This window comes from Sminthopsis crassicaudata, chromosome 4 (assembly GCF_048593235.1).
Source record: "Sminthopsis crassicaudata isolate SCR6 chromosome 4, ASM4859323v1, whole genome shotgun sequence".
Taxonomy (NCBI): Eukaryota; Metazoa; Chordata; class Mammalia; order Dasyuromorphia; family Dasyuridae; genus Sminthopsis; species Sminthopsis crassicaudata.
In genome coordinates, this window is record NC_133620.1 from 150,028,689 (window position 1) to 150,041,907 (window position 13,219).

A 13,219-nucleotide genomic window follows, 5' to 3' on the forward strand; every position below is an offset into this window, starting at 1 on the left:
GAGTTTTCATGTAAATTAGAAAGTACAGATATCCAAATCATGAATTGTTATAAATTGTGTATATAAAAAACATTCAAGTAGCTTTTACTTCAAAAGTCTGGATTAAATAGAAAAGGTACTGAAATGACATGTCCTGTCATTTTCTGCTTATTTTTATAAAAATATTTCTGATTGTTGATCATTTTTAAGTAATTTTACTTACTCAAAAAATTCTGAAACTTCCAATATATTAAAAAGCAATTCTCTCTTTAAAATAAGCTTTTACCAACCATTTCATAAACTTGCGTATACATACACAACTATTTATCTGTGTGTATGTATACTAATGGATAAGATTTTCTCCCGGTTAATTTAAAATTTTAACTGTTTTTAATGCTATTTAGAAAATGATACTATTTTTCCTCTTTCTAAAGCTCTTGCTGCTCCCCCCAAAATTGAATGTGCCTCCATTTATATTTCAGATCAAAGGAGGTAGTCAGAATATTGTAACTAAATTAATACCAAAAGGTTTTCAGGTGTTCAGTCCCGATATTTTGATTTCCAGTCAGAGGCTCATAGAACTAAAAAGGTCAAAGGCCATCTAATTGAATTGTTTGTTTTAAGCAATTCAAACCAAATTAACTTAACAGGTGGCATTTAAATAGATCTATTATTTTCATCAAAAAAATTTATAGTTGAGATACTATGTCTTTACTCATGAAGGACCTTAGGCCTCTCATCATCCATGACTTCGATTTGGCCTAAATTTCAAGTTAAATATCCCCCATCTCCTTGACAAATATTTTATTTATGCTTCAAGGTCCAATATGTATACTACTTTTCATGAAACTTACCCATATCTAACCCATCCTAAAGTAAGCTCTACTGACACTATACTCATACAGCTCTTAATACTTATGCTATTCATATGTTACTCATTTTAAGTTAAACTGTGCTTTAGATGATCACAGAGATAACTATAATCAATAACAGATATAAACATCAAAACATTCAGAAAGTTTGTCTTATTTTATATTACCAAATAGTTTCTTTTCAATAAGTACAAACGAAAAAACACACACTGAATGAGTGTTATAACAAGAGATTTTTGTTTGTTTGTTTGTTTTTCCTACAGCAAAACTCATTCTGATTGTCATGGTTTCATAATGCATTACTTTCATGACCCTTTTGTCTATTTAATTTACCTGTGCCTGACTCCAAAATCAAACAAAGAAAGGTATTATCCTCTTGAAGAGAAAAAGAGCAAAAAATAAGCACAATCTCTAAAATTCAATGATTCTGATTCTGTGTAAAAAATACTGCTATTTGACCTAGAAGATCACTATACACTTCAACAACAATACTGTATGAAGATGTATTCTGATGGAAGTGGATATCTTCAACATAAAGAAGATCCAACTCACTTCCAGCTGATCAATGATGGACAGAAACAACTACACCCAGAGAAGGAACATTGGGAAGTGAATGTAAATTGTTAGCACTACTGTCTATCTACCCAGGTTACTTATACCTTTGGAATCCAATACGTAACGTGCAACAAGAAAATTGGATTTACACACATATATTGTATCTAGGTTATATTGTAACACATGTAAAATGTATGGGATTGCCTGCAATCTAGGGGAGGGAGTAGAGGGAGGGAGGAGAAAATCTGGAAAAATGAATACAAGGGATAATGTTATAAAAAAAAATTACTCATGCATATATAATGTCAAAAATATATATATAATTATAAAATAAAAAAAAAATAAAAAAAAAAAAGCCAAAGGGCAGATTGTCCAAATCAAAGAACTTGGCCCAGATCTTAAAAAAAAAAAAAAAAAAAAAAAAAAAAACCTGCTATTTTAAAGATTAAAGATACAAAGTGGGCATCAAGAAAGTTATATACTGCCAATAAAAATGAAAATGTGTGTGTGTATTAATTAGAGAATAAGAATCAGAAAATTATCACTGTACTATAGTTTGTTGATATCTAAACATTAATTTTAAAAATTAATAAATTAGTGTTATTGACCACAGAAGTATAGAAAACAAAAGCAAAAATTAATAGAGGAAATTATTTCTCAAACAAAACAGGGAAGAAATAGGATAGTTCAAGTAATCTCCAAACTGATCTATTCATTGACTTTCCCTAATTCTTAGGATGTTCTTTATCCTTATTTACCATCCCCTTATGAGTGCCCTGGCTTCTTTTGAGACTCAGTCCCTTCCATTCAAGAACCTGCCTTCTGAGATTATCTCCCATTTACACAATACACACATACACACACACACACAAACACAAACATGCATTATGTGTGTTTGGATATATGAATGAATATATTTATATATCTTATATGAATATTCTATTTGTATGTTGTCTTTTCCACTAAAACATGAACTCCTTAAGGGCAGGGATGGATGCTTCTATTTTCCTTTCTTTGTAAACCCAATAATTAGTTCAGTGCCTAAGAAATAGTAATAGTAATCAGTATATGCTTGCTGATGACTGAGTAGCTAACTATCCTTATTATCTTTAATTCCTAAGGTTCTATTTATACAACTCCATGAAGCATATCAAGAAATAATACAGTTTGAATTTTGTGGTTTTGAGATTATTAGATTTAAAAAATTATTGCCATAAAAACCTTAAAAGATATTTTCTATTTTTTATTTTATTTGTTCCTTTGCCAGCTTCATTCTTAAATGTTCTCCAGATGACTGAGCTTAACTGGATCACCTGTCAAGCTTTTTTATAAATTTCTTTTTCCTTCCATTAATCCCCAAAAATCCTATAGTATAATATTTAATGAAATAGACCTATGGCTACCATCCTACCATTTTGAAAGGAAGATGATAGGACTATTGGCATAGATGATTTCTAAAAATATTTCATCTTCCTTAAACTAATTTGTAACTGTTTAATGACCCTAAGCAATAGTAAATTAATTCCCATCTATCCCATTACACATTTCTCATTCATTTACACCTTCATAAAACAGGTAAGTTTGACTTTATATAGACTACAATATCCATATTCCCATTTCTAAGCTTGTTTTGTTTTTGTATTGGTTCCTATCTTTTCTTTAAAAAGCCAATGGCTTATCCTTATGTGAAAAGCTAATTCAGACACATCTCCCAAATTGATAAGTGGTCATGTCTGTCAGTTTCCACATTTTTAATGTAAATTTATTTTTAATTGATAATGTTTGTTTTTACTATATCCAGTACATCCTGTACTGCCCAATGCTCTTCAGGAAAAAAAATTATTCATAATATAATGCTATATACATAAGATCATACATTACACACAACACAAAATATGCAAAAGACACTTATATAGTCTGTTTTACATACTTAGTATGATATATTGCTGTGTTGCATGTAACGTGTTATATCATGTATATTATAATTATATAAAATATATCATACTATGTCATATATATGCTTTGTGGCACTATATGTATATGCACTTATATTGCTAAATTATATGCATAAATTACAAATGTACAGATATCTAGAGTATATCTTGTTTTGTATGTTACATAAAAATCATCGATTTATTTTATCATTTTATTACTCTTGAAAACAATTTCAAATGCTGTTTTTGTTATTCTCTCCCAAAGGCCAAATTATATTTTAAGTATAGATGTGTATATACCATGTATATGGTGAATGTGTATATGGATATACATAAGTATGTATGTACATGTGTGTGTGCATGTAAATTGGCATTTAATTTGGTAAATCTTCTTCAGACATTTGTGAAATGTTCTATCCTTTCTGCTGCCTTAGCAAATAAAATCTGTAAGCTATCCTTTCCCTTATGAACAACATCCCATATTCTTAAGATGTCAGTTATATTAAGATTGTAAAACTAGATATGGTTCATTCCTTCAATACTATATTTACATCCATGACAAATATATCAAAATAAAACATTAACTACCCAAATTCTGGTTTACAGCAAGCTCCAGAAATATATCTCTACTATACTCCATTGCCTCCCTTGAAAGTATTTGAACTTCTCTGTCCCAGATTTTCCCAATTTTTTCTCAGAATGCTTTCCTTCAAATACTCAATACTGAAGTCAAAATAGACAATCAGATAATCAATTCCATCCTACCATTTATTCATTCTGAAAAACTTCATGAATTACATCAAGTACTACAAAATTATATATACATTTCTGATAATGAGAACTCTCTCCTTCCCCAAATTTTCTTAGATCACATTAGATCTTTCTTTTTCTTCATATAAGTGCCATAAACATGAGACAAATTTTCCAGTGATTGTACCTTGGCATTGTTATGTCTTGTCCTCAAAAGTAGCAACTGTAAATGTAACTCTTCTCTCCTGCTATCCTCCATGGGGTGCTGTAACATCTGTTCTCCTCTCTGCAGAACTTCCTCAATCTGGGCTTTCTCTTCATCCAACTAAAAACATAAACAAAAAATAATGTCAATAATTCACTTTATTATCTCTTCACCAATGTCTATTTCTTGACTAGAAGGAATATTTTCATAGGATGAATTGGCATAAATAAAGTAATATCCTTTTAAAAATGTTAAATAAATTTTTAAAATTTTTTTTAAATTATAAGGTTCCCTAAAACATGTTCAATTCTGTGGGACCTTTTAAAAATCATACCCATGATTTCAATAGAGACTCTCTAGTGAAGAAATTATTTCTACCAATTCAGTTCACCATGTCTCTGCAAAAGCTATCCGAAACAATGAAAGTAACTTTCCCAATAAAAAGTATCAAATTATACATCAGAGGCAGGAACAGAACACCTAGGGCTTTCTAGGTTAGCTGCATATTTATGCTATCATATATCATACTTTCTCTCTAAATTATATGTTAAAATATGTTAAATTAAAAATATTAAAATAGCTTAAAATTTCAACCAAACTAATACTTAGCTAATTCTCTCTAAAAAAAAAAAAAAAAATTAAGTCCCTTAGAAGCATTATAAATACCATTTGGCAATTGGTACATCTAAATCCAACATCAAAAATTCTCATCCTCAGAATTCTCCACCACAAGTAGAAGGATATTTAAGTCAAATATTCAAAGAAAAATTAGGTGTGTTATACCTTTTCATCTTCATCACTGTGCTTTTCCACAACCTTCAACATATTTTGTAAATCATGTTCAAATTTATCTAAGTCTGCTGAATGCACACCAGACTCAACAGGTTGTGATTTGGCCAAAATTTTCTTTGAGAAAAGTTCTTGGTTGATTAACATCTAGAGAAGAAAGCAAAAAAGAAAGTAAGGTTAAGGATGGGTGATCCAACAGCAGATTGTTAATCAAAGACCAGAGCTACATGGTACAAGCAAAGAAGGTAAAATCAGATTTTGATAAGCAAAAAAAAATTGTAAAATGAACAGAAATGAAACATGTAAAAAAATGAATTTACAACTCAAGCAGAGATTGCTCGGATTTCCTTGTGTTTTTGCATATTTGGAAATTCTTTAAAGATATAACTTCAATTTTATTCATGGTTCATGGGAATAAGTATAAAAAACTGACACAAAGACACAAATTCTTTGGTGTAAACTACTCTTGTGCCAGATATTAAAAATTAAATATATGTAACACTATATTTTAGTACCTGGTACAAGATTTTTAAAGTTGTAAAAATTCCTTTTAGCCTTCTTAAAAATGGAACTGGCTGAATTATTGCCCTAAAGCACTAGTTACACACTTTACTGATTATGTAATAAAGTTATAGGATTCTTGAAGAGAGAGAAAAGATGATGCATGAAACTGGCATTTTATCTACAATCTCCAGGAAGTTTACTTCAGATGAAGTTTTTATGTCTCAGAAAATTGTTTAAAATTATATTTATATTCAATTGGAGGCTAAAGTATCATGTGAGAAGTGAGCACTAAGAATGTCAATGAATAATTCTGTGATATGCAACAAACCTTTTACACATTTCTCCCAACTAAGCTTTTGCTTTTACTAGTAAGAAAAAAATAAATGAAAGAATAAAGTTGTGGGCATACCACACATTATTCATTATCCCTTTCTAACACTCTTTTTGCCTTTTTGTATCAAGATCATTAAAATAATAAATAGGATTCCCTTTATTCTATTTTTAACAGAAAAATAAAAGAAAATGTACATTACTGCTTTATACCTACCTGCACTATAAAGTTCATGAAAATTAAACAGATGCTTTTGGAATAAGCAAATAAAGGAAAAAAGTGAATGTATATATACATACAGGGCATATGGAGTCAAAATCACAAGATTAGTTCTTTGTGATTGTGAACCAGTATCTTACAATGCTTCAATTAATCAAAAGCACAGAAGAAAAAAGGCATAGGATAAATGCAGAACAGGAATTCTTAACTGTTTTTTTGTTTGTTTGTTTTTTGCAATGGACCCTTTTCCAAATGCCTTAATGCATATATAAAGTAAAAGAAAAGAAAATACAAAAGAAAGCAATTTTATTGAAAAAGTTATCAAAATATTAGCAAAACAGGGAGTATGTAGTAATGGAAAGTGAAGAAAGTGAAATAAGGTTAGGCAATTAAGTTTTAATCCAGTGGTGAACAGTTTAAAATATCAGGTTTAATGATTTTGAACTTATCTAGCAATCAAGGAAATTAGTGAATATCTCTGAACAATGGAGTTACATGATCAAGTCTATAAACTAGCAAGGTTAATCTAATTTAGATGTTTCACTTAAACTAGAGAAAATAGATACTAGAGAATGAAAGACCAAGCCTGAGAATGATGAAAGACTCAACTGAGGCAAAAAGTGACAGTGGTTAACAACTAAGGTGACAAAGGCAGTAGAAACAGTAAATAAGGAACTGAGTTTAAAGACATTTATTACATGTGAAGAATACAACATGACATGATGTGTTATATATGACAACTGATATGATTTGATGATTTATTTACATGGAAATACATGATGGGGTTTCAACAAATGTGAATATTCATGAGATTGATTGTTTGTAAAAACAGAGATAACAGACAAGAAGGAGGAATTCAAAAAGGGGAGGCTGGTCAAAATGAAAGGTTATAAATTTAATTTTAGATACAATGATCTTGATACATTCGGGCTAAAAAAGTCAATCTTAGGATAGAAATAGGTGAAGAATTCTTAAGTTCCACCATTTTGAAAGCTAGCTATGTTAACATCTTACTTGAAATTATAAGAAATGATCCCAAAGAGCTAAAGCTGAAGAAAATATTGCCACCAAAGCTAATGCTACAGGACAACCCTAGTATAAGAGGCAAAGGAAGAAGTGGTAAAGAAACAGAAAAGAAGGATTAGGGGATTTTATATCTCTGTTTTATAATAAGCACTCACATTAGCACTTCTGATGTGTTGAGAAACCTTGTCAAAGTTTCTATTTAACTCAACTAACTTTGGTTCCACAAGCTCATTGCTTGCCAAGCCACGGGCATCCATCAGTATAACGGCTTGGTCACGAACATTTTCAACTTGTAGCTTTACATCATCCAGTTCAGATGTTAATCTCTAAGCATAAGAAAACACAAAATTTTAACAAGTGCAAGAAATAATGAAGCATAATCCAGTCAAAATAGAGATTTGATCCTATTCACAAAATAAGATGACCTGAAAATGTTACATACCTATCTAATAAAACACTGGCATCTTTTTATTATAATTAATGAACCCAAAGGTAGGAGGTGGGAGAATTAGGGATGTTAGAGGTTGGGCTTTTCAAATCCTTCCAGGGTGATTCATATTCTCTCATTCTCTCTCTCCCCCTTTCCCTCTTTGCCTCCCTTGCTCCCTCCTTCTCTCTCTCTCTCTCTCTCTCTCACTCACACACACACACACACATATTACCAAAATGAAAAACAAAAGACAAGATAATATAATGCTCATAGACAGCAAGATTCTGGGCCCCAAGAAGAAAATAGTACACATTAGAAATGTCATTGATAATCTTAGGCATACATACTTTCACAATTTCTTCGCTTTTATTCACAGGCTTCTTTTCAATCTCATCCAACAAAGCTTCAGCTTGGTAAAGCCAAGTACTTATATGAGCAACATTTCCATCAAATATCTCCAGCTGGCTCTGATGGTTCTATTTAAAAAAAAAAAAAATTCAAACAGCCAGATTAAGTATTCAATGAGATATAGTTGCAATGTCCCTATGACCATTTGTAGGGAATGTTATAAAAAGAATTCTATCCATCTATATGTTTAAATAAAAAGCTTCTATAGTTTCCTCAAGCTCTAAGATTGGTCCCATTGTTCTGTTTGCTTCCAGTTAAAGCATTCCAAATTCTCAGAGAAGAAAAAGAATTTTTTTTTTAAGTAACAAAACAGAAATAAATAAAAGCATGTTGTCATCAATGTAATAATAATAATAAAATATTTGTATTTGCACACACACACACATATATAAAACCAATTTTTTTACTCAGTTTCAATAGCACATTTTTAATTTATACACATGATATATTCTGAATTAGATGAAGCAGTGGATAGAGCACCATCCCTGGAGTCAGGAGAAACTGAATACAGACATTTAAGACTTATTATCTTTGTGAACAAGTAACTTAACTCCAAATGCCTTGCAAAATATACATATATGTACTTAAAATCTAAAACAAAATTCATTATCTACTCTTTCCAATACTTCCCCTCTATCCCAATTTTCCTATTGTTTTTGCTAGTTCATTATCCATCCTCCAAACCACCTGGGCTCATTCAAAATCAATTGTTTCTCCCTCTCTGCAACATCCAGTAATTTTTCAAGTGTGGGGAATTTTACTCCTGATATTTCAGATATCCACTATTGTCAAGTTTTACCGTCATTAACCTTGTTCAAATAAATGACTTAAAAAGCACTTATTACAACATTTACAAGATAAGGTAAAAAAAAAAAAATGACCATATCGTAAGAAAACTAGAACATGGAAACTATTACTAATTAAACATGTGGCTAAGAAAAGGATTTATGAAGAAACAAGAGAGAGAAAACATCATGAGATGTGAAATGGATAATTTTGATTACATTAAATTACAAATAAAACCACTGTAGCTAAGTTTGAAGGAAGCAGAAATTTGAGAGGAAATTTTATAGAAAGTTTCTCATATAAAGGTCTCATCTTAAATGTAAAGAGAACTTTGTTAAATATTTTTAAAATGAATCATTTCTAATTAATAAATGGTCAGAGAATATGAATATGCAGTATTTCAATGAAGGAATCAAAACAATATAAAATACTCTAAATCTTTATTTATTAAAAAACACAAATTAAAACAACTTCACAATATCATCATACCCAGACTGATTGAATAGAAGAAGAAAATGACAAATGTTGGATGACATGGAAAAACTAGAACACTAATAAATTGTGTTGGTGGAACTGTGAACTGATCAGACTATTTTGGAAAGCAATCTGGAATTATATCCAAAGAGTTATAAAAGTATGTACCCCTTATGATCCAACAATACCATAAATAGATTATTTCCCATGGTAATCAGAGAAAAAGGAAACTTACCACTATGTTATAAAATATTTATATCAGTTCTCTTTTTGGTGTAAAAGAAGTAAAAATTAAAGGAATGTCCATCAACTAGGCTATGGCTAACCAAACTAATATATGATAGTGATAAACACTACTGTGCTGTAAAAAATGATGGACTGAGTGAATTTTAGAAAAACATGAAAAGACTTGCATGAAATAATTAAAAGTGAAGTGAACAGAACCAAAAAAAATGTTGTACATGTAACAGCAAAATTGTTCAAAGAATAATTGTGAATAAGCAAATTATTCTAAATACTATAAATACTCAAATCAACTATAAGGGACCTATGAAGGAGGATGTTATCCGCCTCCAGAGAAAGAAGTAAAAAATGGAAATATGGGTAATATAATTTTACATATAGATATAAATCTGCATGAAATATTGGCCATCTCTACTATGAGGTGGGAAGAAGACAATTTGGAAATTGAAATTCCATTCCCAAAATGTTTAATTTAAAAGAAAAAGTAAAAGCACTTGTTAAGTGCTACATGCAAAGTACTATGCCAAAAATTGGGGATATAAATAGAAGAGTAATGTCTCTGCTTTCAAGTAAGTACCTTACATTCTAATGGAAGACACAACACATACAGAAGATTTGAGCTTCAAATCATTTGGAAAAATCTCACAATCCTTATGATAGAAATTGTAATGCAGTGAGCAAAACAGATGGTAATACACCTTCTTTACTGCTATTTATCCTATTAAAACTCTAGCCATTTCTGATATAAAACCAAAACATTACCAAAGATTTCAATGTCAAGAACTTTCTTTTCTGGATCAAAGAACTAACTGTTTCTTGAGTTCCTGGCTGACTCATTACCTCTGTGAATTCAGATAGGTCAATCAAGAATATATTATCTTCCTATTTTTACCTACTGAAATCTATTTTTTTTTTGAAAATTCAAGATCTAGCTCAGAAACCAACTACTTCAAGGAATGTTCTCTAATCCTTTATGCATGTATTTGTGATCTCTCCCTATACATATGCTGCATAACACTTTTGCCTAGACTTAATTCTTTTATCTTGATCACAGTCTACCTATAACATACTCTTTTATGATTGTTTTATTTCCCTTACAAGACAGTAAGTTCTGTGAAGGCATAAATCATTGTTTTTATCTTTGAATCTACCTAGTACCTTCACTAATTACTTGCATTACCTTAATTCATTTATTTCTATATTTGTTATAAGAATGAGTGAAGATATACTGAACTAATTCCATAATATTTTGTTTTGCTTTTTAAAAATCTAAGTATTCTTTAGACTCTATGTCTATCAAGTAGATTAAGTGATCAAACATACCCTCAACTTTCTAACTATCAATCGTATGGAATTTTACTTTTGAAGCAAACATCAAGGAATCCTATAAGAGTTCCCTTCTTGGAAAAGTCATATAAAGATTATTCAATAAACAATGTATTGGTTTTTTGAAACAGATCATGCAACAGATCTGACTGTAAAAAAAGCAGAGTGGCAAACTCTTCAAAGTCAACAAATCAATAGTGCATTTCAGGAAATATGTAATAATTATAAGTTCTAAATTATGACTCACATTATAAAGATAAATTTAAAATAAAATATTATAATACAAAATTAAAACTAAACTATATTTACACCACAAATGGATCAATTATGTTTTAGACATGTCAGTATTATTTTAATCTTTAGTAAAACAATGTTCTAAGAAAGTCTCTTAGGCTTTTCTGAAAAACAGAATTTCCTATATATACTATTATTTATAATCTGATGAGTAGCCAATATGAAAATCACTAATTCTGAGATTTTTTTAACTAAACAACAAAAAAGAACTAGGATTACAATACTTTATTTTCTTTAATTGTTTAAATCACTAATTATTATATTAAGAAAAATTTATATTCTCCCTCCTATCTCTCCAGAAAGGAAAAAAATTATCTCCTATAAAAATTAAGTATCGTCAATTGAAAGAAATTCCCATATTTAGAATTCATTTTGAGTGTAACTCACCAATAATGTGTTGCACCAATCTTCAGTCCAAGTGCGAACTCTACTCCACCCAGCATTCAATACAGAGACTTTTTCCTCCAAAGTTGTCTCACTGCCCTCTACCAAACTCTGGAGAGCTGCTCTTATGTCAGTGATATTATTTAAATCAAATTTTCTCTTTTCCAACTGTTTCAGCACATTCTAAAATAAAGTATATAAAATTGTATATTCTTTCCAATCAATAGAAAGTTTGCAGATAACTTTTACATCATTAATAATTCAGGGTACTCTATCATATATTATTTAACAATTTAACAGTAAATTAAATACTTGAAAGGTGAGATTTTTAGAACCATGCTATAGTATTTTACAATACACAATTGCTCATTCATGGCTAGCTCAAAGTTTTAAAATTCCCAGAAACTACACAAGTTCTTATACTAAAACAATTAATCTTCAAGCAAATATGAATATGTCTTTTAAACATATATGAATATATTTAGCCTTGTCAATTAGTATACCCTTCTTCAATCACAATATATCTAAGCAGTTTTAAAATTTAGGTTAATTGCTTTTAAATATTACATTAATATATTGTACTTTGGGGAACATAAACTTAAATCAGTTCAAATAAATATAAGCAAGATCTACATAATTTCTGGTCATTTATTATTGCTTTATTATTCTTCCTTAAGTATTCAAGCATTTCTTTTAAATATCACACCATAATACAACTGCCAGTAATCAGAAGAATGGAATCCACAACCACAGTTTGTGCACTTGAGATCCTGAATTCTCCTTAGTGATTATTTATTGACTGCAAGCAGCAAGTATTTACTGCAACCAATAAATACCTATAAGTAATTATATCTAAACAAGAGTATAGAAAAAGAAGGGCTCAGCTTAAAGACACACACACACACACACACACACACACACACACACACACATCACTAGAAAAAAATCTCCGCATTGGGAATATGTCTTTTAAGGTCCAGAACACACTAAAAACAAACAAAAAACAGGTGCAAAACCATATTAGAACAAAATAAACTAATATATAACAACTCAAACTAAGCAATCATGATTAAAATCACATTTGCTATTTATGCATTTCCTAATGAGTACTGTATTTTTCCATGTATTATAAGGTACAACAAAAACTATTTGAAATCCTTTTTCTTTTCTTATAGTTTCTCTTTCACCTACATACACCTCTGTACTTCAATAAATGCAATCTATGCACAAGACAGCAGAATGTGTGTAATGTCCGGCTTAGCTCTCTGGAGGGCCTCAGGATCAGTCAGAGTCCTTAGTCTTTGGGAGAAGAAGTGAAGGAGGCAGGCAAGCTGCCACATGGCTCATCAAAGATGGGTTCTGGACTCTGGACCCTGAAATCTTCCCTGCTGAGGGGGCTGTGAGACTCTGACCCTCTCCCTCAGCCCTCCAATCCTTTTCTACATTTACCTCACCACAACACATTCAGCAGAAGCCAATCTTGAGGAGAGCCATCATATCACCCTATCATCTAAGTATATCTTTATAGAACCAATATCTCATAGAGTATGCACTTAGCTTTAAGTACTCTGCTGTTCTGGATTCATATATACCTTTTCAGAGTTCCATCTCTCTACAAGTGTGGAATCTCAATTTAAAATCCCCTTCTGGTTTTCTTTTACTCTTTGAAAACTGCCTTAAAATACCCATTATCAGCAATCCTATTCATTT

At 30.4% G+C, this 13,219-nt stretch overlaps 1 protein-coding gene across 1 annotated transcript in view; it reads right to left on the reverse strand.

Annotated features, from left to right (window-relative positions):
• The window catches only part of UTRN (utrophin), a 533,723-nt gene that overhangs the window by 357,071 nt on the left and 163,433 nt on the right, over positions 1–13,219 (reverse strand). Inside the window, 5 exon segments of the mRNA XM_074309622.1 lie at positions 4,278–4,415; positions 5,079–5,231; positions 7,320–7,490; positions 7,942–8,070; positions 11,513–11,692. Coding sequence (XP_074165723.1) covers positions 4,278–4,415; positions 5,079–5,231; positions 7,320–7,490; positions 7,942–8,070; positions 11,513–11,692 — 771 coding nt within the window.